The following is a 27,246-nucleotide window of genomic DNA, read 5'->3' as shown; positions in this document are numbered from 1 at the left end:
ATGAGTACTAACAGCACCAATATCACTTTTATTAACCCCTGGGACGACCTGAATAATTATTGGGACTTAGAAAAATACCAGGGCCAACTTCTATTTGTAATTGTAGTGTTTGTGTTATTTGTTCTAGTATTATATTGTAAGCCCAAGCTGTAACTAATTGTGTTATCCCTTATCCTTATCTGTGACTCATTTAATAAATCCTTAATTTTTAACACTATGCCTGATTGCTTGCGTTATCCCCGTCACTACCCTTGGGCACTTGTCACCCCCCCCCCGGGGCATCCAGTGATCGAACCTCCGCCCTATTCCAACGCTCATTACCCGGTAGATAACGGGCACCTGGTGGCCATATCGGTGGAGCGAGGGGCGAGAGCAATCTGTAATCAACACAAGTCAGCAATCATGTTTAGCTATTAGCCCCAAAAGCAACAAGGTATTATCAATCTTACTACCAAAGGTAGTTCAAGGAAATCTAATTAGAATCCTGCTTAAGCACACATATACAGTGGGCACACAAAATATTTCTTCCATTTTATATTTTGGGGGATATTTCTCATACAGATATACAATTGGTAATACTACTGACAATGGCAGAAATAGTCAAAAAGGAAGAAACATTTTAAGTCCACCTCCTATTACATGCATTTTTGATGATACGATTAGACTATACTAACTTCAGTATCAGTACAAATATAAAGTTTTGCAGTAGAAATCAGGATTCCTGGTTCCCTGGGCAAGTCATTTAACTTTTCTAAGCTTCAGCCTATTAACCTGCAAAATGAATATATTAATACATTTATTTTGGGGATATTGAGAATCTTAATTTGCTGACTACAAAGTATCAGCTTGATTTTAAATTGAAACTGTGTATAAAAGATCACTTAAAATTCCAGGAGAAGGCCCTTGGCTAATAATTCTGCATCTCAGGCATAATAGGTTTGTTCATGAGATGCAGTTCTCTCAGGGGCCAGTCCAAGACTGACATGAACTCCCCAAGGAACTATGAACATTACAAGCCAAAACACCTTCCTTTCCAAGTGCAAGGCTTGCTTCTTTGATCTTGCTTTCCTTATTACAGACACACAGCAAAGAGCATGTAGGATAATAAAATATCCTACCAGGACAAATTGTACAAATAATTTCCCTATAGAGGAATATAAGAGAGTGAACAAACCACAAGTGATAGATGTTAGTCATGTCATTCTTGGAAGACACTCAGATACTAGTATGGTGAGGGCCATACAAGAATAGAATAGACTGCTGAACTAGGGACAAAAATAGTAAATGTATACCTGACTATCCAATGAGAGACAATAAGTAATCAATTCCTTGAGAGTCAGCTGCCTGGTGTAAAACATCCTATGATTATCCATAGCAAATAGGATGTCTGTGTTCTGTTTCCTTTTTTAAATAATTTGATATTTAAAATATGGATTCAACTCCGCCACCATAGTTTTCTATGTTTAAATTTCACCACCAAATCCTAAACAGTCATTGAATAAACAGGAACCAAGCCAGCCTTACCAAGCCAGCATGGTTGGGTATGTTTGAATTGTCCTGGAGCACAGCAATCAATACCACCCACTGAATATAAATCTCAGCTACCCTACAAAATTACAGACCAATTCCAATTCCAGAAGATGCTATTAAGAGATAGGGAATTAACTGTTGAGTTACTGATTTGTTGAGGAGGGATGCTCAGTCAGAGCCTGATCCACAACCCACTGATGTCAATAGGAGGCTTTCCATTATCTTTAATATGCTTTAAATCAAGTCCTCAGAGAGGAACAATTGCACAGCAATTTTCCTGGCACACAAAAGGGGAAGGGTGGGCAATGGAAAGGCACAGACCAAAAAGTCAAGAAAAAAAAAAGAACATTTAAAAGTCATCTATAAATTTACATACAAAATTTCTTCACCTTAAGCAACACAGTATGTGCTGAATGTCTCCATTAGCTTCGCTATTATGAGCATTGTATTACGGGACAGAGTCTGTGAAAGATTACCTGTAAAATTGCTCAACTCCCCGTTGTGCCTGTAAAACTATGTATTTCTATTGACCCATGATTACTTACATGTGTAAATAGGGTGGCTGCTTTCATAAGTGGGTACAGTATAATACAGACATTTGGTTGCAAATAAAAGGTTTTTGTGGACACATCATGCCCACACCTATGAATCTGGTCTCATAAATTAGAAACTATATTAGGTTTTTCAATTTACAGTTAGTGTGCTGAGGTCCCATTGCTAAACTGAGGAACCATCTCCATATTTTCCTTTAGTTTCCTGAGATTTTTGCTTTATTATTTCTTATACCTTTTTACGGAGAAAAACTATGTATATCTAAACAGAAAAAAATCATTTCAAAATGGGTTCCCATTTAGTTTAATAAAATAAATGCATTCCAAAGGCACTGTTCTGCTGGCATAATAAATTTTCACTCTAAAAGAGAATGTTGATGGAGGAGAACATTGTCTCAGAAGAAAGGTCTCCTGCTGCTAGATAAATAGCACAGCAAAGAGAAGATATTTATTTTCAAAGCCAAAGCCAGAGACATTAGTCTGTACTACATATAAGGTAACTGCAATAAAATTAAGTCAATCATTTGGTGTGAGAGAGACAATCATTTTCACAAATGGATGCTGGTGCAACAGAATACCACAGATATAAGCTTACTGAATGTCTGCCTTTTTGGGGGGTTAAGGACTGATCTTTTTCTGTGTTTCAGCTACTTAGTGAACAGTTTATTAATTTTAAAAGCTTTATAAATAAGCTGTTTTGTGACTAGCTTATTATTAAAAATTAAGCCAATCAGGAAATAAACAGATGTGTGGTATCTGTTCCCCACTTTAGGCTTTGACTCTTTACTATAGTTGTGACATTCTCCTCTGATATTATCTAGACCGGTGATGTGCTAGGTCACTCCAAACCTTGAGTCTGGGAACCAGCCTTACCCTGCTCTGCTGTAAGAACCCTCTCCTGGGCTGTTCACACATAGCCTCTAGCATGTAAGCTGCTCCTTGGATTGTGCAACTGAATGACACTAGCCAATATCTCCAGTCCCAGACGCAATCCTAGGAATCTCCGTCTTGCAGTATCCAGTTATGCCCACTGAATGCTGCAAGCTCATATGAGTTTGTCAATTTAACAAAGGAATTGACATGTACCAGGCTTGTTATCCCAAGGGGAGTCTCTGACACACTTCATACCAAATGCACTGCTTCAGGTAGAATAAACAAACAGATTTATTAACTACAAAGATAAATTAAGTGATTATAAGTCAAAACAAGTCAGATTTGATCAAATGAAATAAAAGCAAAATGCATTCTAAGCTGATCTTAACACTTTCAGTGCCCTTACAAACTTAGATGCTTCTCACCACAGGCTGGCTGGCTGCTCTTCAGCCAGGCTCTCCCCTTTGAACAGAGCTTCAGTCGCTTGGTGTGGTGTCTGTAGATGTAGGTGGAAGAGAGAGGAAGAATATGGCAAAGGTCTCTCCCTTTCATCATGTCCTTTCTTCCCTCTTGGCTATGTCCCCCCACTTCAGAGTCAGGTGAGCATTACCTCATTGCAGTCCCAAACTGACTGAAGGAAGGGGGGTGACTCTCTAGTGAGTCCAACAGATCCTTTGTTGTTGCCTAGGCCAGTTCCTTTGTTCTTGTGAGGCTGGGCTGGATTCATCCCATACATGCCTGATGTGGTGTGAGCTGCCCCTCTGCTTTTGAAGAGTTTTTGCTGGAGATTGCTTTAAGCCATGAGGATATATTTTCAGCCTCATACCTATACCATTACTGTAACAACAATTACTATAACATCACTATAACAACAATGCTCAGTGCATTATGACCCTTCCGAAGACACCCAACATGACAAACTTTGCATTGGATACCACACAATCATTTTATAAAGATGAACATGGGGGTGGCAGGGTGTTGCCACGAGGTACAGAACGTCACAATAGTGTTCTCTTTACATTGTTTAAAGAAAATTCCATGATATATATCTGACACCTGCATTCTTGATCAGATATTTGGGCTATTCTTCACGGTGATTCTGATCAAGAATACGGAAAGAACTTTATGGAAGAGTTGAAAAAGTCAGTGCCAGGTAATTTGCTTGCCTGGCCTCTCTTTCTGTATTCAGAAGCAACCTCAACAATCTTTTAAAGATCTGGGAAATATATTTTAAAAATATTTTTTGGTTTCTTTTTGAAAAATCTGCTTTTCGTGAGCTTGGATTTACTTGCTTCCTTTTTTGTTCTTCTCTACCATGTCAATCCTCATTTTTGTGAACTTCAGATATGGTCTCGGGGCTCTAGAAATGCAGTCCATATTGTCACACTGGGCTTGCCAATATTCAAACAATTTGGCAATCACACATAAAAACTTCTCTCATTATATTCAGATGAATAGCACTGATGGGAATAACTTGTGAAAGCTGTATCTGTAGTCTATGCACACTGAACTTTTAAAAAGCATGGTAAATTTAATCTTCTTGGTTTTGTTTCATCTATGATGATTATAGTATTCTCTGTCACATGCCCTTCAGGGATGTCTATCTATAATTTGTATTTTCTTGATAATTATGTAGCCCACATTGTGGATGGGTCTGAAGGGGTTATAGGTCATGGTCCATGACCTATTATTTCTTTCATTAAGCACAGCTCTATTGGAGCCTTTTCCTCTGCCTCCTTCCAGTTGGAATTAGAGTTTTGTCTGATTTTGTTCAAGAGATGTAGGCTAAATTTCTAATGTTGCTAAGGAAGATGTCCCTGAGCATAGGCCACTGAGGGCCTAGATTAAAGGACTGAGACCTTAAATTTGACTCAATATTCCATAGGAAGCTAGAGAGAAGAGGACAGGTTTGATATGTGATCACAGTAGTCTTATTTAGCAAACAATTGATGTGCTCACGGTAGCTCTGTTAGCAAAATGGGTATTCCTCTTTAGTAAATATTTAAGCACATGCTTAAATTCATCTCTCTTCAGCAAAGCACTTAAGCACAGGAGAAGTTATGGTATGTCTACACAGCAAAGAAAAACCTGCGGCTGGTCTATGCCAACTGACTTGGGCTCGGGCTGCTGGGCTGTCTCATTGCTGTGTAGGTTTTGGAGCAAAGGATGGAGCCTGGGCTCTTAGATCCTGTAAGGTGGGAGCATCCCAGAGCCTGGGCTCCAGCCTGAGCCCGGAATTCTACACAGCAATGAAAAAACCTTGTAACCCGAGCTCTGGCACAGGCCAGCCACGGGTTTTTCTTTGCTGGGTAGACACACTCAGTGACCCAAGAGGCAAAGTATCATGCAAGATGTTTGGTATCTTTACAAAAGTCAGGGGAAGAAAACTGAGCAAAGCAACAAAAAGAAAATGTCACATGGAATTGCCTTCATTGAACTGATAGCATATACTGAAGATGCAAGACTGAATGAAGATGGCTTCAAGTCTTTGAACAAGCAGACCTCATGAGGCTCTATACAACTAGATTAGAACAGCTGGGAGTGACACAGGATCATTTGACCCCAGATGCCAAGCAAAATCTTTGCCTGATTCACTAGTGGCACTGATGCCCATGATATTGGATGGGCCAAACATTAACAACTCAGCCAGAACACGTTTCCATTCATCCATCTACCCTTATTTTGGCACAACTGTTGCAGTACAACAGCAACATCCATTGCCATGAAAGAATAGTTTCTCAACAAAGCTTGAGAAACTCCTTTACCAGTCTATGTTGGTTTGACACTTCATGCAGACAGGAAAAGTGATCTAGTAGATACTTCTTTAAACTTGGATTGTCCATTTCCTATTACAGAGTGTTGGCCATCTCTATCTACATGGGAAACAGTGCATGCCAGCACTTTGAGGATGAGAATGTTGTCTGTCCTCTAAAGCATTGGGATGGTCTGTTCACTTCTGCAGCCATAACAACACAAACCACAATCCCAGCTCCACCACAGCAACAGACTCCTTTCATAGAACCAGGATATCACTTTCTGAGCCAGTACTCAAGCAGAGGGGTTTGTCCATGGAATTCCCACCCTGGACTGCTACACTATAGCATCACTGAAGACGACTATATCCTCACTTCCGGAGTCTTACACAATTGTCCCACCACTTATCTGGAAGAAAAGCAATGCTTCCATTTCTGCCACAAATGATGAAATCAAGACTGACTGCCAACTGATTGCCCAAGCCTGACAAGAAGAATGTCGGTGGCTTGAACAAGTAAGGCAATCAGCAAGTCTTGATACCTTCAACAGAGATCAAGAAATTTCCTGGGCAGCTTACTAGGCCAGCAAGCAGCCAGTGGCAGATTTCATGCCAGACATTCACTGCACGTCTTCCCATCTCCTTCCCAGATGACTCCAAGTCTGTGGAACTAATTCATCAAACCATGCATGTGAAAAGGAATGCTGTACACCACCTAAACCCATGCCAAGTGTCAGTGATCACTGTGGATCACCCTCTATTGTCACCATAACCAAACAAACAGACACAGTGGATCTGGCCTGCTGGGTATGGAGAGGACAGATCTTTCATTATGCTGGATGGTCTTCATCTAGAAATGGCAAGTCTAAAGCTGACCAGAGACTGGCTTAGATAGTGGATGGATGGAGGCCCTTGTTCAGGCCAAAGTGGCCTCCCCAGGAAAGGTTGAGTTCTTGAAAGTGTCATGTCACACATAGTAGTTGTACCCACCAAATAACTGCCAGCATCTTTCCCCAAAACGCAAATACACAGTATACCCAAGATCTCATGGGAGATGAGGCCCCCACAGTGTAAGATAAATGATGTGACAAGTGAAAAGTAGAAAGCTCACTGTTCCACTTCTGGGAAATCACACTTCTTCTGGAGCGTCTTGTATTGACATATGCTGTCAATCCACCAGGCAAACTTTGTTCTCTATACTGATTGCCTTGGAAAGTTGTTATCTTGGTTCCTCACACTAGCTCATACTAATTAGGTGCCTGTTCACCCCCAAGACTTGGTAAGCCTTCACATAGTGCATCCACGCAACTAGACAGTTCCTATATGGGAACTTCACTGTTTATGAGACACAGAGCGTTTTCTCTGCAATAGCTCTTGACCAAGCTCATGGCATAATCAAAGGAGATAATGGGGCTGTTGGACTAACACAAAGCCCAGAGGCCCTTCAGTGCTGAATCAGTGGTGGCCAGGTTGATAGGAAAATTTGAAGCTACAGCAGACAAAGAAACCACCTGAAAAGTGTCTAACACAAAGCATCACAAGCAAGTGAAAGGTGTCCAGCTTTCATTTCAACAACAACATGTCAAGGCACTTGTTAGGGTCATGGAAGACATGGGTAACCCCTTCTCAGAATAGAGTATAGACATCAAAGACCTTGCAGTGGTTGTCTCCGTTAGGGAGTTTGAGAAGACTGGGAAGCAGTAGTACACCATGTTTGTAACAGAGATTGCAAGACAAAACCAAGCCATTAACAGAGCATACTAAGCCAACTAAACTCCTCTGGTTCAGCAAACCTCCTGCCAGGGAGACTTCTCAAAGCTTGAAGCTCTCCTCCTCCTCAAAAAATGACTTCTCCCTTTTCTTAAAGCTGTAGATAGCTTCCCAAACATGGGATGGTAATCTGGATGATTTCTTTCAGTATGAGAATCAAGCACACCCTCCCTTAGTTGTCTCAGATGAGACAACTACACCTTGGAAAGAAATCTGACCTGATGGGTATTCTGGAGCACTATTTTCAACCACAAGATATGGATCAAGCAGTTAATGCCATAATTTTTGATAGGGCAGCTCTTGTGAACATGTGGAAATCTACTGCTAGAAACATCTGATGCTATGAAAAGTTTTAATTCCATATCTCAAGATACAACTGCACTGTGGTAGAAGGATGGATATAGTGTGGGATGTTTACATTGCCAACCATCTCAGGGCCCAGACCAGAAGCAGGAAAGGAAAGGAAAGTGAAGAGGCACGCCAAACCTTACATCCCTCTACCACTAAACTGGCTAGAGTTTTTTTTCACATCAGTTAAAATAAAAATGAACTCTTCCACTTCCTTGCAAAGTTGGCAGTAGAAGGCAAAAGAAGTAATCACCACCAATGGTCAAGATGTACACTGCAGACCTACAAATGATAAGACCAACTCTTCCTCATGCAACTACAAGGAAACAGATACCAGAATGATACTGGATGCTGCAGATGCATTTAGTCAAAGATTTACTAAAGTGCTCATATGCACAACTGACACAGATGTGGCAGTCTTTGCTGCTACATAGGTACAAAAGATTCAGATCCCTGAACTTCGGACTGGATTTTGGACCAGCCAACACTTAAGATACCTGGTCATGAAACAGCTTCTTCACTTGGCTCAAACAAGTCAAAGGCTTTACCAGTGTCTCATGCCCATACTGGATTGGACTACCCTCCCACAAGCGATTATTGTCATGATCTCATAAGATATGGCTGCAAAATGGGGTGCCAGGCAAGGTGTCAAGACAGCACTGGGTTGCACGGCCCTGTGCACTGCAGTGAGAAGTGAGATGTTTTAAGAAATTGAGAACTGACACACTTTCTTGTTTCTTAGTTTGTTTTAGGCTGCATGTTTATGTAAGCTGTCTTTTCAATCTTTTTGAGACAGCAATATCCTGTTATGCATAGATCAATCTAAAATATCGCTATTAGAAAACAGAAATGTAACTTTCCATTCATGAACAGAAACTTGTAAGCTTATTGTATACTCCCTGGTGATGTGCTACAGAGTGTATTAATTCTTAATATTTCTGTATAAATCTCAAGCTATCACAATTCATTGCTGTAATTTTTAGAACACTTAAGACAATAGGTATATATAAATATCCAAAAATAAAAACCCACTGTGATGGTTTAATACCATAGGCAGTTAGTATCAGAAAAATCATCAATACAAATAATGCATTCAGAATTTAAAATGGCTGACAGAGCCAATATGGCATGAGTTGGCTATGGCCCCATAGCTGAAAATCTTTATTAGGTCATGCCCTAAGATTCTGCTAAATTTCATGCTTTTATCATAAAACCCAGAATTCTTTCAAAAATCTGACTGGCTACCAGTAAACCTAGCAGAATATTAGTACATTTTGCATCTGTTTTATTTTATGTAAATAAGGCTCAACACATTCACATCTGTTTCATTTGGAGGAGGAGAAGAGAAACACTTTTGCAGCCTGTTTCCACAACAGCAGTAGCAGCCCAAGCACAAGCATGGAATCCGAGGAAGCAGGCCAGGAAATGTTTGCTGTAACTACATTTTCACTGTGTTGGGTTTTTTTACCTCAAAAATGACTAAAATAAATTTACAGCAAATTTTTTCCAATTTAGTAATATGTCGGCTCATGTTCTTGTTTTCTCCTGGTTTTCCTATTTCTTTTATGATTGTTTATTCCTTTCACACATCGTAATCCTTTTACACACTGGCTGCTTCTGCTACCCAGTCAAACAACAAGAATCCATGTAAATCCTACTACTTGCATTAAGTAAGGAACAAAAGAATAGAAAACAGAGAGAGAAGGAATCAAGCATATGTTCATTTATCTATATTCAGCTGAATAAGAACCTACAAGAACACTTGCGCCAAAGGGAGACACTGAATTCAGCTGAAGGTAGGAATATTCTGATCTCCTGGCTCCATACGAGACAGGAAAAAGAGGAAAAGGAGCATCTATTCTTTTCTTTCTTCCACCTCTGAGGTGGCAGTATCTCCTCAAAGCTATGCTTAGTTCTAGACTGCAAGAAATGTAATTATTTCCCTTGTCATACCTACTGTGACAAAGTTCCTCCTCTACCTTGGTGGGTCCTGCGCTTATTGGCAGATTTGCACACCTCAGTGACCTCCCCCACAGTCTGGATCAACTCCTCCGGTGTCTGATCAGGAGTTGGGAGGTATTGGGGGAACCCGGGCCCGCCCTGCCCTCTACTCCAGGTTCCAGCCCAGGGCCCTATGGATTTGCAGCTGTCTATAGTGCCTCTTGTAACAGCTGTGTGACAGCTACACCTCCCTGGGCTACTTCCCCAAGGCCTCCTCCAAAACCTTCTTTATCCACACCACAGGATCTTCCTCCTGGTGTCTGATAATGCTTGTACTCCTTAGTCCTCCAGCAGCACACCCTCTGAGTCTCAGCTCCTTGTGTCTCTTGCTCCCAGCTCCTCACACGCACTTCCTCTCCTCTGGCTCCTCCCCATCTGACTGGAGAGAGCTCCTTTTAAAACCCAGGTGCCCTGATTAGCCTGCCTTGATTGGCTGCAGGTGTTCTAATCAGCCTGTCTGCCTTAATTGGTTCTAGCAAGTTCCTGACTACTCTAGTGCAGACCCTGCTCTGGTCACTCAGGGAACAGAAAACTACTCACCCAGTGACCAGTATATTTGTCCTCTATCAGACTCGTGTACCCCACTGGCCTGGGTCTGTCACACTACATACTGATTAGGAACGGTTTGGCCAGTTCTTTGTGGGCAGACAAGACCCTTCAAAGTGATTATTAGCATTTCATGTTAGTGAAAGGCAGTTTTCTAAAGATATAAACATCAGGGACCTGATCCAAAGCCCAGTGAAATCAATGCCAAGGCTCCTACTGATTTCAGTGGGCTTTGCATTAGACTCTAGAGTTGTGATGCTCAATTAGAGCTACCAATGGGCCAGTCTGAGAATTTTATGACAAGAGGTCAGCCATTTGTACAGAAGGCTGACAAAATAAAATTAAAAAAATAACTTTAGTTGCCAGTGAAGACAGACTTTGATTGCAATGTACGTATTAGTACGTATCTTTTAACAAAGTTTATATAAATCAACATGATTACCTGTGTTTGTGTTAATCTCTAATGGGAGAGGTGACATTGATGACCTCTGGCAAGCTTTGTAAGAGATCAAGGCAAGGCGTATGCACTGGTGAAGATGCTAATCTGGCAAACAATGGTTTTTTATAATATTCATGGTAAAAACCTAGATTTCCAGAGGTACATCGATCTGAATGATAAAAGATAGACAGCTAGATTCTGGCTATTTTGAAAATGGTCAGCATATTGAGTCCAGAATTCAAACTCCCACTTCTCTGAATTTTGACTTCAAAATATCTGAGTTCTGGAGCCTTAAAATTTCTAATTGAAAGGCACCTTCATAAACTGAATCAAGCATAAATGTCATAAATTAAAACTACCCAGCAAATGTTGTGCTGCGACAGGTCACTGTATTCACTAAAACATCTTGTAAAAGAGCTTTAAAAAGATGATGTTTCAAACAGGAAGTTGAGTGTATGTAGTTCACTAATCTCATCACAATACCCATTGCTTTTTTGAAATCCCCAGACAATTTATTGTGCAGGACAGTCTGGTGAATGATGCAGTGAAGTGTATTTAATTATGAGAGTATTGCTGCCAAACGTGAAGCAAAGCCCTTCACTTTCCCTGTCAGAGCGGGACCTTCATCTGTAACAAGCAAGTTTACTTTCTGCAGATCTAAACTTTTTTTTTTTTTTCCAAAAAAGCCTTTTACCCTTTTCAAAAATGATCTCCCCTATGGTGTAGGTTTCTAATAGTATTAAGCACAAAAATTCTTCTTTGAAAATGTCATCACCATAAAATCTAACAAACAACATTAGCTAGGCAGTGTTATTTAAATCATTTGATTTGTCCATTGCAGCAGACATGTTTGGCATTTTTTTTAATTGGAAACAGTGCTGACAAACAATCCTCGTAAAATATTTCCAATCAGACAGGGGAACTTGCTTCACGCGGTTCACAATGTCATCTTTGTTTTTATGTCTGGCAGAAAGCTCTTCCAGCATTTCCAACGTGAACTCCTTTACAAGCTCAGTATCCAGGAAAGGCTTTTTTTTTTTTTTTTTTTTTTTGCTAGTACCAACATTATTTGAAGAGAAGCAGCTGTTGCTTTTTCCTGTACAGTTACTGATGTTGTGAGAATAACATTTGAAGTGTGTGATATAAACATTTCAAGTTTTCAATTTTGTCATGTCCTGCAACACTGACAGGAAGCAATGCCACATTGAAGTTACTGTGCTTTGATTCAAAGTGGCACCTCACATTGATGACCTTACAGACATACAGGTTTTGCATTTAAATGAAATGGCGTAATAAGAGAATCCACTGTCCAGTTCGGGTTAAAAGCTCTGTTTTCGCTGTCAACTTTGCGATGGTTACTCCCACTCACATTCCTTTTTGGCTCCATTTCCATCACTAATGAAAAAATGGGTAGCATCCTAGCTCAATTTTAGCTAATGCTATCACGAAAATGTAAGATCCAGTAAGTAGTGCTTAATTTGTTCAGAAGCTTGCTGGAGCTGAGCCCCGGCACCTCTTTCATTACAAATAAAGCACTGCCAGTAAGTTACTTACTAAGGAATTCATAGGCAAGTGATAGGCAGCATATCACTGTTCGTGACTTTAATTATAAACGCTTTTTAAGGTGATCTGGCGGGCCACAGAGGAAGTCTTGGCAGGCCACATTTGGTTCACGGGCTGCCTATTGAGTATCACTGCTTGAGAAGAATTAAACTTGTTGGTCCTCTGGGGTAGTCTACACAAGGATAAAAGACCTACAGCATAGCCACAGCTGGCCCAGGTCAGCTGACTCGGGCTCCCAGGACTCAAGCTATGCAACCGACCCTCCACCCTCACAGAGTACCAGAACTTGGGCTTCAACTCGAGTCCGAATGCCTGCACAGCGATTTTTCACCCTGGAGCCCAAGTCAGTGGACCCAAGACAGCCACTGTTTTTTTTATCCCTGTGTAGACATAACCCATCTTTCTGAGACTAAGAGTAACAATTTTAATATTATAGTCAATATAAATAAAAAATGGTTAGTAACCTTCCGTAACTGCTGTTCTTCGAGATGTGTTGCTCATGTCCATTCCACATTAGGTGTGAACACACCGCATGCACCACAGGAAGAGTTTTCCCTTAGTGGTATCCATCGACCTGGCTCTAGCACCGGTATAAGGGGTGCCGCCGGTCTCACACCCTCTCAGTTGCTTCTTGCCAGTCAACTCCATCAGAGGGGCACTCAGGTGAGTCATGGAATGGACATGAGCAACACATCTCGAAGAACAACAGTTATGGAAGGCTGGTAACTGTTTTTTCTTCTTCAAGTGCTTGCTCATGTCCATTCCAAATTAGGTGACTCACAAGTAGTACCTGAGGAGGTGGCTTCAGACTCCATGAACATGCTGACTGTAACACTGCTTTGCCAAACCTGGCGTCATCTGGAGCCTGTTGGGTGATGGCGTCTGTCTGCTCCGAGAATAATGAGGAGCCTTCAAAGGGGAGGTCCTGGATGGACTCCTGGACCTTATGAGGAAGTCCCGAGGATTGGAGCCAAGAGCATCATCTCATGGTGACAGCAAAGGCCATTGTCCTGGCTGCCACACTGGCAGCATCCAGAGCAGCATGAAGAGAGGTCCTAGCCACATTCTTACATTCCTCCAAGAGGACAGAAAATTCCTGCCTTGAGTCCTGAGGCAGAGAGTTCTTCAATTTTGCTAAGGAGTCCCACACATTGTAGTTGTATCTCCCCAGTAAGGCTTTCTGGTTAGAGATATGCAGCTGTGGGTTACCCATTAAATAAGCTTTCCTCCCAAACCAGTGCAGTTCTTGTGCATCCTTTTGTTTGGGGGTAGTGCTTATCTGGCCCTGCCTGTCCCTCTCGTTGGCTGCTGATACAACAAAGGACCCTGGCAGAAGGTGGGAGTACAAGTACTCATACCCACTTGCTGACACAGAATATTTCTTTTCTTCCCTCTTTGAGGTGAGGGGCAGACAAGGAGTTTGCCACAGGGTCTTGACTGGACCCATTACAGCCTCATTAATAGCTAAAGCCACTTTGGAGGGAACTGCTGCAGCTAGAATGTCAATAAGGCTGTGGGATGATTCCTTAAGATCCTCAATCTCCAGCCCCAGGTTAGCTGTTGTCCGCTTCAGAACATCCTGATGGGCCCTGAAATCATCCTGTGGAAGCGAGCTACTCAGCCTCAAGATGGCCTCATCTCTGGAGAAGGAGAAGAAGACCGACTCCTTCTTCTTCCTCAGCCTCAGTTACATCCACGGGGGCCACATCCTGAACATCAGTACCAGGGTTGGAAAAGGAGTCATGGTCCGGTGCCGAGTGGGAAGAGATGGTAGCCCGCCTCCCAAAAACCACCTAGTATGATTGATGGGAGGGAGGACCCGGTACCAGGGGAAAACCCCCAGGGTTCTAGTATAGCCACTGCATAGGCCACTGACCTGTTGGCCAGGTGCTGGTGTGGAACCTTCACAAAGGCCCAGTGGTACATAGGCTGCGCACCAGTGGTGGCCCTTAGGCTGAACCTTTGGACTCAGAAGAAGAGTCCTCCCTCAGTGACCACAGTGGAGCAGTAGTCTTCTCTGCCTCCATTTGGTGCTGGGAGTCCAGGGACCGATGGTGGACCGGAGATGGTCGTGACAACAGTATCAGGAGCAGCTTGCCCCTAGAAAGTCCTGGGGGGGCTGGTGCAGGGAAGGAGCTCAAAGCTCCATGCTCCTTCATAATCAAGAACATCATAGCCAGTGGCTGTCCCGTCAGAGTCAGGGGAACTGGGAGTTAAAGTAAGTCTCTGGCCACTGCAAAACCCTCCGGGGTTGATGGAAACACTAGACTGCTGGTGCCACAGTGCCTTATGGGTGTTGGTGGAGGGTCCCGCAGCAGACTCACTCTGACTGGAGTCAACAGTGCCCCTATAGAACTGGGGGTGGAGGAGTTGGAGGATGAGCCCAATGCAGCTCATACTCTGCTGCTTTCCTCATGCTTGTCCTTCTTCTGCATCAGCAAGTGCCCTGTGTTGGTGCTTCTTCCACGACACTGGAGATGGTGAACGGTGCTGGGAAGAGCACAGTGCTGGAGGAGTGTTTTGCACTGAGGTCGAAGTGCTTGGTGCAAAATCAGAGTGGGTTGGCTCTGAGGCCGGTCTGAGACTGGCTTCCATTAGGATAGTCTTCGGTCTTATTTCTCTATCTTTTTTGTGTAAAGTCTAAAGCCCGAACAAATCTGGCACTTACCCTCACATGAGTTACTCCCAAACACTTCAAGCAGCTGGAGAGCTGGACACTCACAGGAATAGATCTGCTGCAAGAGGCACAAGGTTTGAACCCCAAGGACTAGGGTATGCCCAGGCCCTCAGGTGAAGAGAGTCCCTCAATGATAGGGACTATCTACTTACATTATTTACACTAATGCTAACTACAATATCTATATACACTAAAACTATACTTAAACTAACAAACTATGAATCAGATTCCACTGAGAAGAAGCCTTGCCGAAGGAAGAAGGGTCGTTCCAGCAACCGTCACAGGCAGGTAAGAAGGATCTGAGAGGGTTCCTGGCCACCAGCACCCCTTATACCGGCGCATGAGCATGTGGCACCATGGGGCGCAAGAGCCAGCCCCACGAATACTACCGAGGGAAAAATCTCTGGCAACACTACACGTGGCAGGCAAACACCTAATGTAGAATGGACATGTCAGTGTCAGTAAAGCAGCCCTTCCTCCCAGAGCAGTGGGGCCCCATGGCCAGAGTTACTAAGTGGCCCTTCCACCAAGGCAACATGGCCTAATGGCCAGAGTCAATAGAGTAGTCCACCCCTGTGGAATTGTGTGGCCTATTGGTCTGATGGGGAAGTGGGGTGCCACTTATTGGGGTGTAGTGCCCAGGGTAGTGGGACTCAGGCCCTCCCTGCTCCTCCGAGTCCCAGCCCAAGGCCCTAGTGGGGGTGAGGGTGCTCACCACTGAATCACAGGGATGCTCCCGAAACACACTTACTGGTTCCTCAGCTCACTCCCTTGGGCTTCTTCCTACCCTTTCTCCCTCAGCAACGCTCCAGGGTTCCCCGGGGTCTCTGAGGTCCTCGAGTGGCATAGCTCCTGCCGGTGCGGCCTCTTCTCTTTCCTCGTCGGGCAGCCCAAAGACCAAAAAAGTGTTGGGTCTCCTGTATCTCCTCCAATGTGATATGTAGACTCTCTCTCCTAGGCACCTCATAAGGTGCTGAAAAGCCTTGAATCAGCTGCATAAGAAGGTGGGGGGAGCCACGACAGCCTCATCTGATGAAGAGGAAGATTTGTTGGAAGGCCCCTTTAAGCAGTGGCTCTTTCACCCCAGTAATGTCTGCTGTGTAGGAAGACTAGAGGGCGGCAGTTGTGACCCTTGACTTGCCCTTTTATGAGATGGGACCCTGTAGAACTGGTTACCATAAGTGGCCCAGGGGTTTCAATAAGCTCACTTTAGTGGGTTGCAAGGAAAAGGGGCAGGACCCTTATATTGTCCTTGCCCTACTAAATGTTTCATCATCAGAATGTACTCTGAGTGAAGGAGATTGGAAAGGGGAACACTGTTTGGACACATCTGAATCTGAGGAGGACTCATCTGCTGTGTCAATGGGGGGGGGCAAGGGAAATGGTACTGGTACCAGTGGAAGAGTCAGTAGTGGGAGCCAAAAAGGATCCTGTAATTGTATAGGTACCAGAAGCTATTGATAAGAAGCTACTGGATGGTGTCAAGTTGATATTGTCCAGAAATGTGTCTGTGAACCCTCAAAGCGTTTATTAGGGACTGGAGGCCATGACAGTACCAGACAGCAAGACATCATTGAAGCTGGTCGCAGAGCGTAAGTAGGCTCCTGCAGGTGAGAGGGTAGTGTCTCTTGGTACCCCTCAGTAACAGTGACTCAGGCTCTTCCAGAAGCTGAAAGGGCACATGGGCCAAAAGACTGGCCAGTACCAGTGACTCTGGGAGTCAGAATATCTAGTGGTACCAGAGACAATACTGAAGTACAATTGGTAAGTCCTTCATGTGTGATTGCTGGAGGCTGTAACAACGATTTAGGCCTAGCTCTAGAGTCCTTGCAGACACAGAATCCGGTGCCAATGTAGGTATCACTTCTTAGGCAGTACTGTGGTCTCAGTACTGGAGAGAACAGGCGCCTCAGCTGCACCAATAAGGAAGACCAGAGACCCAGATTAAGGGAGTGACTTTCCCTTTCCCTTATTCCATTCTGGGGAAGGGGCCTTCTCTTCTTTGCTAATCCTTGTAGAGAGACGATCATTGGAGCTCTCCAAGGATCTGATGTACAGAGGCCTGACTTGGATCCCATGAGTCTCAGCAAGCACTCCATTAACAGAAGTCTGAGCCTGTCCTATCTAAATTTCTTAGATTTGCTCTTAAATCCTGAGCTGATCTTACATTTGGAGGGGATGGGAGACTCCTTGAGAAGTGAAGCCAGCTTGAATGTCCACCACTGCAGGGGAAAGATCTACAGGCAGGTCTGGCAGGTTTTGAAGACTAGGATCACGTGCATAACCTGCACTTGACGCAACAGTTCAAATTCTAGAATCAAGCAAAAAAAAAAAAAAATGAGGAAACTCTCCTTTTCAAAAGCACAAATTGTGCTAAACCAAAAGTAAAGAAAGAAAAAAAATCTAAGAAACTACAGAAATTTTAGCGAGAGGTGTAGCAAGCCACGGGCTAGCTAGAGGACACCATAATGCCAGCAGCTGAGAAAGAACTCAAGTGGTGGCAGGTCCATCTCTCCCTATATGCCCTCATTCTAGAGTATGAGGGCATCTAGGGCACAGGCATAGACTCGCAGACACTGCTGATGAAAAAAATCTCTGATCCTGAATGCACAGTTGTGCACATATCCTGACCTCTTGATGTGGTATACCCATAGAGACAATACTCTAAGAACAAAGGATTTTCTACACAGCAGAACCATTGTGACGGATAGAACTGCAGCTTCTCAGCCTGGGCATATGGCAAAAGGACAGAGATACTGTATTTCAGGGTACATCTACACTGCATTTGGGAGCATGCTTCCCAGAACGAGAAGGCAAACACACATGCTAGCTCTGCTCAAGCTAACATAATAAAAATAGCAGCACAGCTCCAGCAGTACAGGTAGCAGCTCAGGTTAGCCAGCTGTAGCATAGACATAGCGTAAGACCATCGTCATACATAAGCAAGACCAGCTAGAGAGAAAAACATCAGAAAAGACTACGGATTGTCTGAAATACTGAGCAACCTTGGACTCTCAGAAGTGGAGAGACCAGACTGCAGGAGTGGGAATGTCATAGAGGTTCTGTTATTTTGCAGAGCTGTAACTCTCTGGTCCGTTTTCAAAAGAAAATGACTGATTAAGGAATTTCTTTGTTAACCCCGTGTTTCTTAGTTTGCTGTCAAGTTGTTCCTGAGTGATCACAGCCTAGAGCAGGGCCATGAGGGAGAGTGTTCAAACAATTTTGGGGGTGGATCTTTGGAAGTCAGGGTCTGGGGTGGCTGAACTGTGGAGTCCCAGGTCCCAAGAACAGGCACAGAGAAGAGGTCTGCACCTGGGAGTGTACCTTACAGACTTAGAGCTCAAAACAGTGATTAGGAACTGCCCAGACCAAGTTGGCTTGGAAGCACATGGGGCCCTGTAATTAGATCCACTTGCAACATACAGGAAACATTATGGAGAGGTAGTGGGCCAGGTTGTAACACAGATCACATTGTTCTGTCCTTGATTCTGTTACATACTATTTATGAGACCCTTGGACAACCTATCTGTGTGTCCTTTATTTAAAACGGGTTTAACATTAGTTTCCCTACCTCAAAGGGTTGTTGTGAGGCTTGATGTTTACAAAGAATTTTGGAATGTGAGAGTGTAAGATGCTATACACGGTAACTGCTAAGTATTATTAGGTTTCTCCAAGTAACAGAATATACTTTATAAAAAATCGCATATCCGTGAACCTTAGAGGTTCCAAAAAATTTGGGAGAGAGAGACAGAAGGTGCTTAAGTACCATCAATACTGTTGTCCAGCTCCATCAACACATGATGAATTTGCACACTAGACCTTTTGATGCCTCACTGGAATTTCTGAAGAACTGAACAGGTCCTGCAGAACAAGTTTATTTGTATATAAAAAAAAAGAAATAAGAGCTTGTTAAATGTACTTAATGGTGCAAAGCTATACACCGGAATGCATAAGTAACTTTTATACTCTGAAACTGATAAAGAACATTAAACAGTATTACCTATTTTTAATGGGAAAGCCTATAAACTTTTTTCTACTTTATGCCATAAACTGCATTAGCAGTCTCAGAGCTGGCTGAATTAATTATCTCAGAAACTTTACTTAATATTTTATCTCCTTGTCTGAATGTCTGAGAGCTCCTTAAATTCAATATATTATACTATAAACCTCGATTAAGAGAGTAATTTGGATTGTTTATCTATAGCTGAAGGGGGAAAATGGGCTATTTCTTAAGGACCTGCTTTAAACTACTAAGAGATTAAGTGTGAATATAAACAACTAGAAGAATTTTGATCTCCTGCGAAGGATCAAACCTCAGACTAAAAAATAATCCTGCTGAACAACCGTTAATGGCTGGAACTGACCAGTGACAGATTAAGAGAATTCAGGTCCTAGAGGGAGAGATTTAAGAACCTCTAAACATCAGAATATAATTTCCAATGTATGATGGAACAATACTATATTTAATAATAATATGGAATGTCTCTCTAACTTAGGTTAGACCACAGCTCTATCAACCTTGCAGTTAAACTGATCTCAAGACTGACTAGTAATCATGTTAGTAGGAAAGTTTATAACTTAAATGTATTAAAACAGCATGTGTCAAGGCGGATAATTTACTAAAAACTACCTGTGCATGGGAACCTACTGATGCTTCCTGTGATCTATGAGTTTCTTTCTTCCTGGAAAGGAAGTCAACAATTTATTTTTATGAAGGATTAATAGGTGCCTAGTCCATACACACAAGAAAATTCTTGCCAAAAACCACTAACAGTTTAAATCTGCTTCATTCAAACGCGAAATTCCATTGTCAAGGAAATCACTAATGCTCCCATAGTCAAGGAACTATGTCTCATTCCTACTGAAGGATCTGCTGGAGTGCAACTGTTTCTTTAGTTGCTAGGTAACAACCAACTCATTATATGCCATTATCAGCACCTGGAAAAGGGAACTGGCATCTGCTTCCCATTTGGAGATACCAGTGACTGAAATAATAGCAATGGTCTGACTGACAAAAATCCTTGGTCTCCCAGGGACTGGTTTGTGAATAAAGCAGGTGCTGACTTCAGCATCATCTCTGAAGTTTTAGGTTATGTAGCTTTTGTGATCTTGACCAACACAGCATGCCAGGGGGATGGAGTTGCCAGTCCCAGTCATTGGCACATTATTAATGCAGAAAAATATCCTCCCCCTAAATTATGGCTTATCTGATTGGTGGGATGTTAACCACAAAGACCTATTATGAAGCCTGTGCTAGAAACAAAGGGGAAATCAACAGCACTAGGATGGGAACAGGCTGGGAATGATATGATTTGCAAGAACTTGCTGAGGTCAATCAGAACCTTTGCAGTCACCTAGCTGTATTTTTTAAATCCCTGAAATACATGTCAACAGTGAGCAATGTGGGCCACTATGCAAAAGACTAAACATGTAGCCTTGATGCATTTCTTTTAGTTCACTAGTACATCACAGTTCAATTCATACGGAGAAGGGAAAATAGGTCTGTCAAGAAACAAAAGAGCCACCCAGCTTCCAAATGCCAAAACCAGAAAATGAATACATTAACGAATGATGTATTTGCATCACACAGAGACAATAACTAATGATGTATTTGCATCACACAGAGACAATAGCTAATGATTTTCATATAGCATACAAGAGTACCCCATCAAAACACTCTGGGTGGTAGGTGAATAAACAAATATATAAAGAAAGTAGATCCTAAAGACATGCATGGTTCCTTGTATTCATATTCAAATATCTACATCTGATTTAGTCAAATCTGAAAACACCATTTTCAAAAATAGTACAAAACCCACAAAAAGAATAAGGAAAGATATAAACAGTGGAGATGAACACTTTAAGCATGTATGGCCCCTAGCACAGCCTTGTCTGAGGAGCATACTGAAATGCAACAAGTTTTACTTTTCATCTTTCCTAATGTTTAGGTTCAATTCTCTAACCCTCGACAGGGTTGAAAGCCCACTATAGTTAAGTAGAAGATACTCTTTTTTAAATTCTTCAATAAATAAACTCAATGTATAGGAACCAAAATGAAGGGAATACCCAGAGATTTTAATTCTTAACACAAAAAGTCTCAGCTCCTAACATCCATTCAAGAAAATTATGAGCAGTGCCACTGACAACACTGATATCATTAGGACTACTCACAAGCTTAGAATTAGGTATATGTTTAAGTATCTGACTGAAGCAGGGTCATTTTGAACACTGCTCCTACACTGGACTATTGTTCACAAGTGTCCATTTCCACATTACTGATATGCTTATTTTATTTATGCACATTCCTTGTCATTGGTGTATTAATCCTGCAACTTTCAACTGGACATAAAGAAATAGATTTCTAACAGTTAAGCACAACTCCCACCAAGTTTCAATGGGAGTTAAGTGCCATTTGAGTCTTTGAAATTTCCCCTGAAGTGACTGATATTAGGAAGAAAATAAATTACTATAAAGCATGTTTTCCCTTTTTCCTCAGACGCTTATGAATAATAGTACCTAAAAGGCAGTGCAAAACACTAAATCATGGAAAATGCACATTTGACACATTGTGAAATGTGCAACATACATTCAAACATTGCACACTAAGGGCATTTCTTTCAATAATTGCTCAGCTTGGAGTTCAGCCTTCAATAGAGGTGCTTTTTTCTATCAAGCAAACAACATTTTAGGTAACGCCTTACCTGCCTCAACAATTTCTCTATAGCTGACATTACCATGAGTCCTCTCCACACAACTGGTGCAGTCTCTTCTACCAAGAAACCCATTGACATACTGAAACAGTAAAGCAAAAATTTATCTTTCAAACATGATATAAAACAAAGTTATCTGAAATAAATCTATAAAGTAGCTTGATTTAAAATAAAACAAATGCTCACCATGCGATGCCATAGTTCTTAAGGGGTCTCATAAAGTTTTCTAAAATAGAAACAAAATTATTTGATTTTTTAAAAAACTAAGCAATTACTTTATATTCATAAATACATACTTCCTCACCTATTCTTACTGAGCAAGTTTTTCACCCAAATCAGCAGTAGGAGTTGCCTCAGCGCCTTCAGTATTTTCTCCATCTAGCCACATTTTCAAAGTAGAATTATGCATGATGGTGAGTTTTCAGGCCCATCCCTTTCTTAGGAACTCAGGACAGGTCTACACTACAAACTTACGTCAGTGTAACAGCATCGCTCACAGATGTGAAAAAATCCACACTTCCAAGCAACGTAGTTATACCTACCTAACTCCCAGCATAGACAGCGCTATATTGATGGGAGAGCTCGTCCCACTGACATAGCCACCACCTCTCGCAGACGTGGATTAACTCTCCCGTCTGCTTCGTAGCATCTTCACTAAAGCACTACAGAAGCACCGTTTTTTAAGTGTAGATCTGCCCTCAATCTCTACTAGCTCAGGCTTCAACCTTCAGCCCTCTCTCTATTAGAGGGCATCAATACAAACTCAACCATGCCTTCTGTGACATCCTATGCAAAAAGAGAGATCAAGCCTCCGAGTGGTTTGCCCAGCATGCCATGTGATCAATCATTTATACTTTATGTATTTCCTTTGTTGGCCTTCTACCAAAATCTGTAGGACTCGTTTATCACAAATTGTATATGGTGAGGACAGCAGTTCTATCTTAGAATGAATAGTTAAGTTATGAATATAACCGATGACTGCAACACCCCGGTGTGACCCAGAGGCCCCTTGCCAAAGGTTCCTCCATGTTCTTTGCAAACAACTCATCTCAGAACTGACAAGACCAAACATCTTACACAGTACTTATCCGCAACGGTAACATGTAAGGTTTCTAGAGAAAGCTCATAACTTGTCAAGACTCAATTATTCAGATATGTGCATACAAGTAATATTTATGGAACAATGTAACTACACTGAAAGTATACTTTCAGATGTAAAAGTTAGTCACCATGGAATACGTGATGGCCAAGTGGAGCAGGCGGGAGTTGTCACTCCTCCCTGCTTAGTTGGGTATGTAATGCAAGTCTCTAGCCTTGCTCCATCCCAAGACTAGCAATGGTAAGCCAACAGAGACAACTGCAATCAAAACTTCTTGGAGGTAAAAAGGAACATTATTACACACAAAAGACTGTCTCAGCGTAATACAGAATGAGGAGAGGAAACACATGGTGGAAAAGGGGTGTTTTTCCATGAAAGTTTGGATCCTGATTTAGGTAAAGCCAGCCAGTTCTGCAACAGACTGAACTTTGGGAATGAAAACCTACTTTATTAGAAGGGAACAGTAACTATTAATAAATGTAGGCCCTAGTTCTCTGATCCTTCCACTCATAACAAAGTACTTCAAAACAGGTTAATTATAAACAAACGTCTTAGAAATGTAGGTCAGTTATATTGCTTTACTAAAGTTGTTTAATATTTTCCTTTGGTGAGGAGAAAACAAAGCCTGGGCATAAAGCATAATAAACTACTGTAAGAAATCCTGCACCAGCGTTTATATTTCTCAATGTCTTTTCACTCAAGTCTCTAAATAACATTTGTAATGCTTAAACTAGTTCGTTTATACATGAGATCCTGTAGTGACTATAGATTTAATAGTGTATTCATGACTAAAAGTACTAATTCCTCTACCACAATATTTTTTTTAAATAAAATTCATGCAGTAACCTTTCTACATGCATTTAAGAAAAACTGTAGCAGGCTAGTATTTGTTCAAAGTTTATACTGAAGCTTAGGGATCTACTGCACTGTGAAAAAAAGCTTTCTGTAGAGCTCTTTACTAGCTGAGTTTATCATGATATGGGTCATTATTTCCCACCTCCTCACATCTCCATGACATCTCATCACCCAAAACGCAAAAGACATTTGCTGCAAGACGAACTGTGTCATTGCCACAATGCCAGTGAAGGAGTGAATGACATATTGCAGCACATATACTGTATTCGGTAACATAAAAGGAATATAGACTATATGAGACATCAATTTACTTAATCTACTATCTGTACAGGCAATTGGAACAGATTTTAAACCTTCCCCATTTGTAAAATCTTGAATAATTCTGGATCACATGATTGTATGTAGACTGTATGATTTGGTACTGCAGTGACTGTAGATTCCTCCCCCACCATCTTAATTAGGATTCCAATTTCTATACCACCGTAAATAGTAATTCTCAAATGCTGTCCGTCTGAAGGAATGAGAAACACGTACTTGCTGCTTTCCTGGATCAAAAAGGAATTTCCAGTTACATTCCAAGACTGGCAGTTTGTCATGGTTTACCACAGAGGATTTGGGGCCAGGTAAAGGATCTGAAGACTCCAAACTATATGAGACTAAACAAAAAGAACTATAAAGGACTGAAGAAAACAGACATGAGGCTGTGGAAGTTAAAGGAAGATTTGACATCTTAGGACATAACTTTTCTAAGAATTTTGACAAGAGGGAGAGAAGTAAAAAAAAAAAGGAGACAAAAGAATACAGATGTGTGAAGCCATTAATAGGAAAAAGAGTAAAAGAGGAAATATCACAGGCTTCAACACCATATCCGTTCAAGGCTCTAAAACATGAAGTACCTGAAAGGCCCAATTTCAAGCCACAATAGTGCTTGTCTCCTTGGATTATTTTATACTTTTTGGGAAAAATAAAAAGTGATTCCCAATCTTGAGGGCGGCACCAAAATCTTCAGGGGAGTGCACTGTCCCTCTGACCTACCACCTGCACATTCTACTTGATGCTAGAGTGCTGCTCTCTGAATGTGGCCCGATAGTTTCTATGGCAACATGCAAACAGTCATGCTGTCTAGTAGGCAATAATGTTCTCAAAGTGCAGTTCTCTTCTCAGAAGTGACTGTAGAAATAGGGACTTCCTTATTCAACAGATCTGCTCCTTGTATTTAGTCATATCAGTGCACTTCCGTGACTAAAATAAGTTTTCACTCCATACTCCTATTAGCCCAGCACAGACAACACAGCTAAGAAGAGCACACTGCTTCATCACCAACAGAATTGTTTCCCCAGGTTCCATTTACAGAGCTAGTTACACCTGTGCATTACCAAGAAGGGCAACAAGGTGGCATAGAGGGCAGAATTTGTCCCACAGAATCTCTTTTACTTATGTAGCTCAATGAGTAGGAAAGAACTCATACAATGCCATTTTCTAGGGAACAAACAATCCTTTTCATAACTATGAAACTATTAGCTCTCTACAAACACAGAAACAGTTTTCATTTTAAATCATGCTTTAAATAGTAATTCTCAGACATACTGTGTGCTGTCATTGCTAAATCCAATAAAAATTATAAACCATTTTTTTTCTTCCTTTTTAAGTTGAGCAGCAAATTTGAGAGTTCCTTACAAGGACTTCTTATGTTTCTCCAACCATTTGAGTAACTATATCTGTGGCATTGCTCAGCTTTAGCTTCCTAATGATACACTAGCATATAATCCCCAAATGAAGTCTAAAGAAGTTACAAAAAGTTAATTTTCTGAAATAATTAGGCTCATTTTTGAAATTTCATTTTATGATTTTTTTGCCATTAGACAACAGTAACAAACCAACTCTCATCACCAAAAACACAGAAAAGCTTAAAAAGAAGTTTACAATCCCTCCATAGCCCTTCCACTTTACAACACAGCTCCTTCCCTCATCAACTCCTATTACATTAATTTTCTGGGGGTAAAATGCAATTAATTCAGAATACATCAATTCAATTTTAAAGAGAGTTAAAAATAAAAGCAGAAAAACAGCTGCTTGCTGTAAGATTATGATACAAAAGTAGGTCTGGCATAAGTAGGGAAAATATGCTGAATTTGAACATGTATTAGTCAACTACATTTCAAAGTAGTGTTCATGTATGGTTTTGTCCTAAAAGCACAAGATGAGTGAGTTCTCTGAAGCCACTACCTTCCATCAAGGGTGCCTTCCCTCCAATCATCCAAACTGATTCACCAAATAGCCTTGAGGTCTTTGTGGATCCAAAGCCCTTTTCTACCTGTAGCTGGCCAGAAGACAGAGTGTTATTCCATTAACCTGATTTGGCTACAGTGAATCACAAATTAGAGACCACTATGATTGATTATTTAATTCACTGTATCTAAGAGGAAAGAAGCTGACAACTCTGAAAAACTTCCACTTGATTCAAGATGCAGCATCCTACCTACTCAGCAGCAGATCACTCCTACATTTGGCTCTCTGCATAGCTCTATTTGCAGCACAGAATCAAATGCAAGGTTTTTTTCCAAATATTCAAAAGCCATTTACTGGATTAGCCCATGTTACCTGAAGAACTGACTACTTTCCTCTATACAACTATAGCTGCCCCAGTGAGAATTGTGAGGACAGTGAATAGTGGTTACCTACAACTGGACTGCAATTCTGAAACTAACTTCTATAACACATCAGACATCCTCACCTTTAGAACAAAATACAAAGCTCACTTATTTAACTTAGCTCTCTCAGAGGAAATAAATTAATATACAAAGATAAAATTAATAGAAGAAAAGGAAACTGGAGATAAAGGTCCTGTTAAAAATATTTTTTAACAGTTGTAATACCCTGAAATACCTTGGTGATAAGCATGGTATGAAAATGAAGGGTAAGTAAACGGAGTTTTATTCTCAACTCTACCAAAAATTATTTTTTTAGATTTTTTGAATGTCTTAGTTCTTTTTGTGCCACTTTAAGCAAGTCAGTCTTTATAGCCCAGATTCTCCAATTGTAAAGTGGCGTGAGGCTTAGAGAAACACTATCAACCTAAAAAAATTTTTAGACAGGTGTCATTTTTACTTCTTTATTGTTACTTTTAAAACCTATAATCATTAAGGAAAATCCATATTTTCTCTATTTTCCTATTTGTTTATGTACTCAATAACACTTCAGATCTATTAAACTTCACCGTTTCTCCTGGAATCAGTAAATTTTAGTTTATGTGGGACAGGCAAGAACCAGGCAAGAAAATCATGTTAAAAATAGGAAAGTGTGATTGTAAGATGACAAAAATTAGCAAAAAGAGTCAGGAATATATGTAGTATTTAAAACTATTTTTAAATTATTTTTTAATTGGCTAGATTTTAAGTTGTCTATGATGTTTTAATATCTCTATTCTACTGAGAAAAGTTACTCTAAAAATGGCATTCTGGATTTTCATACTTATTGCCTGTCAATTTATTCTAGATCAAATATGTTCAGCTTACAAACAGAAACACAAGTA

At 41.2% G+C, this 27,246-nt stretch overlaps 1 protein-coding gene across 5 annotated transcripts in view; it reads right to left on the bottom strand.

Annotated features, from left to right (window-relative positions):
• Window positions 1–27,246, bottom strand: part of NUBPL (NUBP iron-sulfur cluster assembly factor, mitochondrial) — a 173,385-nt gene that overhangs the window by 89,168 nt on the left and 56,971 nt on the right. For 4 of the 5 annotated variants that reach the window (XM_050953940.1, XM_050953942.1, XM_050953943.1 and 1 more), the window contains 2 exons: window positions 21,947–21,986; window positions 21,752–21,842 (listed from right to left, as the gene is read on the bottom strand). The exons of the other annotated variant lie outside the window; for it this stretch is intronic. In XM_050953940.1, coding sequence (XP_050809897.1) covers window positions 21,752–21,842; window positions 21,947–21,986 — 131 coding nt within the window. The remainder of the gene's footprint in view (window positions 1–21,751; window positions 21,843–21,946; window positions 21,987–27,246) is intronic. 5 annotated transcript variants of the gene reach the window in all.

The sequence above is a fragment of the Gopherus flavomarginatus genome, chromosome 5, assembly GCF_025201925.1.
Source record: "Gopherus flavomarginatus isolate rGopFla2 chromosome 5, rGopFla2.mat.asm, whole genome shotgun sequence".
Classification (NCBI taxonomy): domain Eukaryota; kingdom Metazoa; phylum Chordata; order Testudines; family Testudinidae; genus Gopherus; species Gopherus flavomarginatus.
The sequence above is the reverse complement of the archived record's forward strand: the minus strand, read 5'-3'. Positions and strand labels throughout refer to the sequence as shown.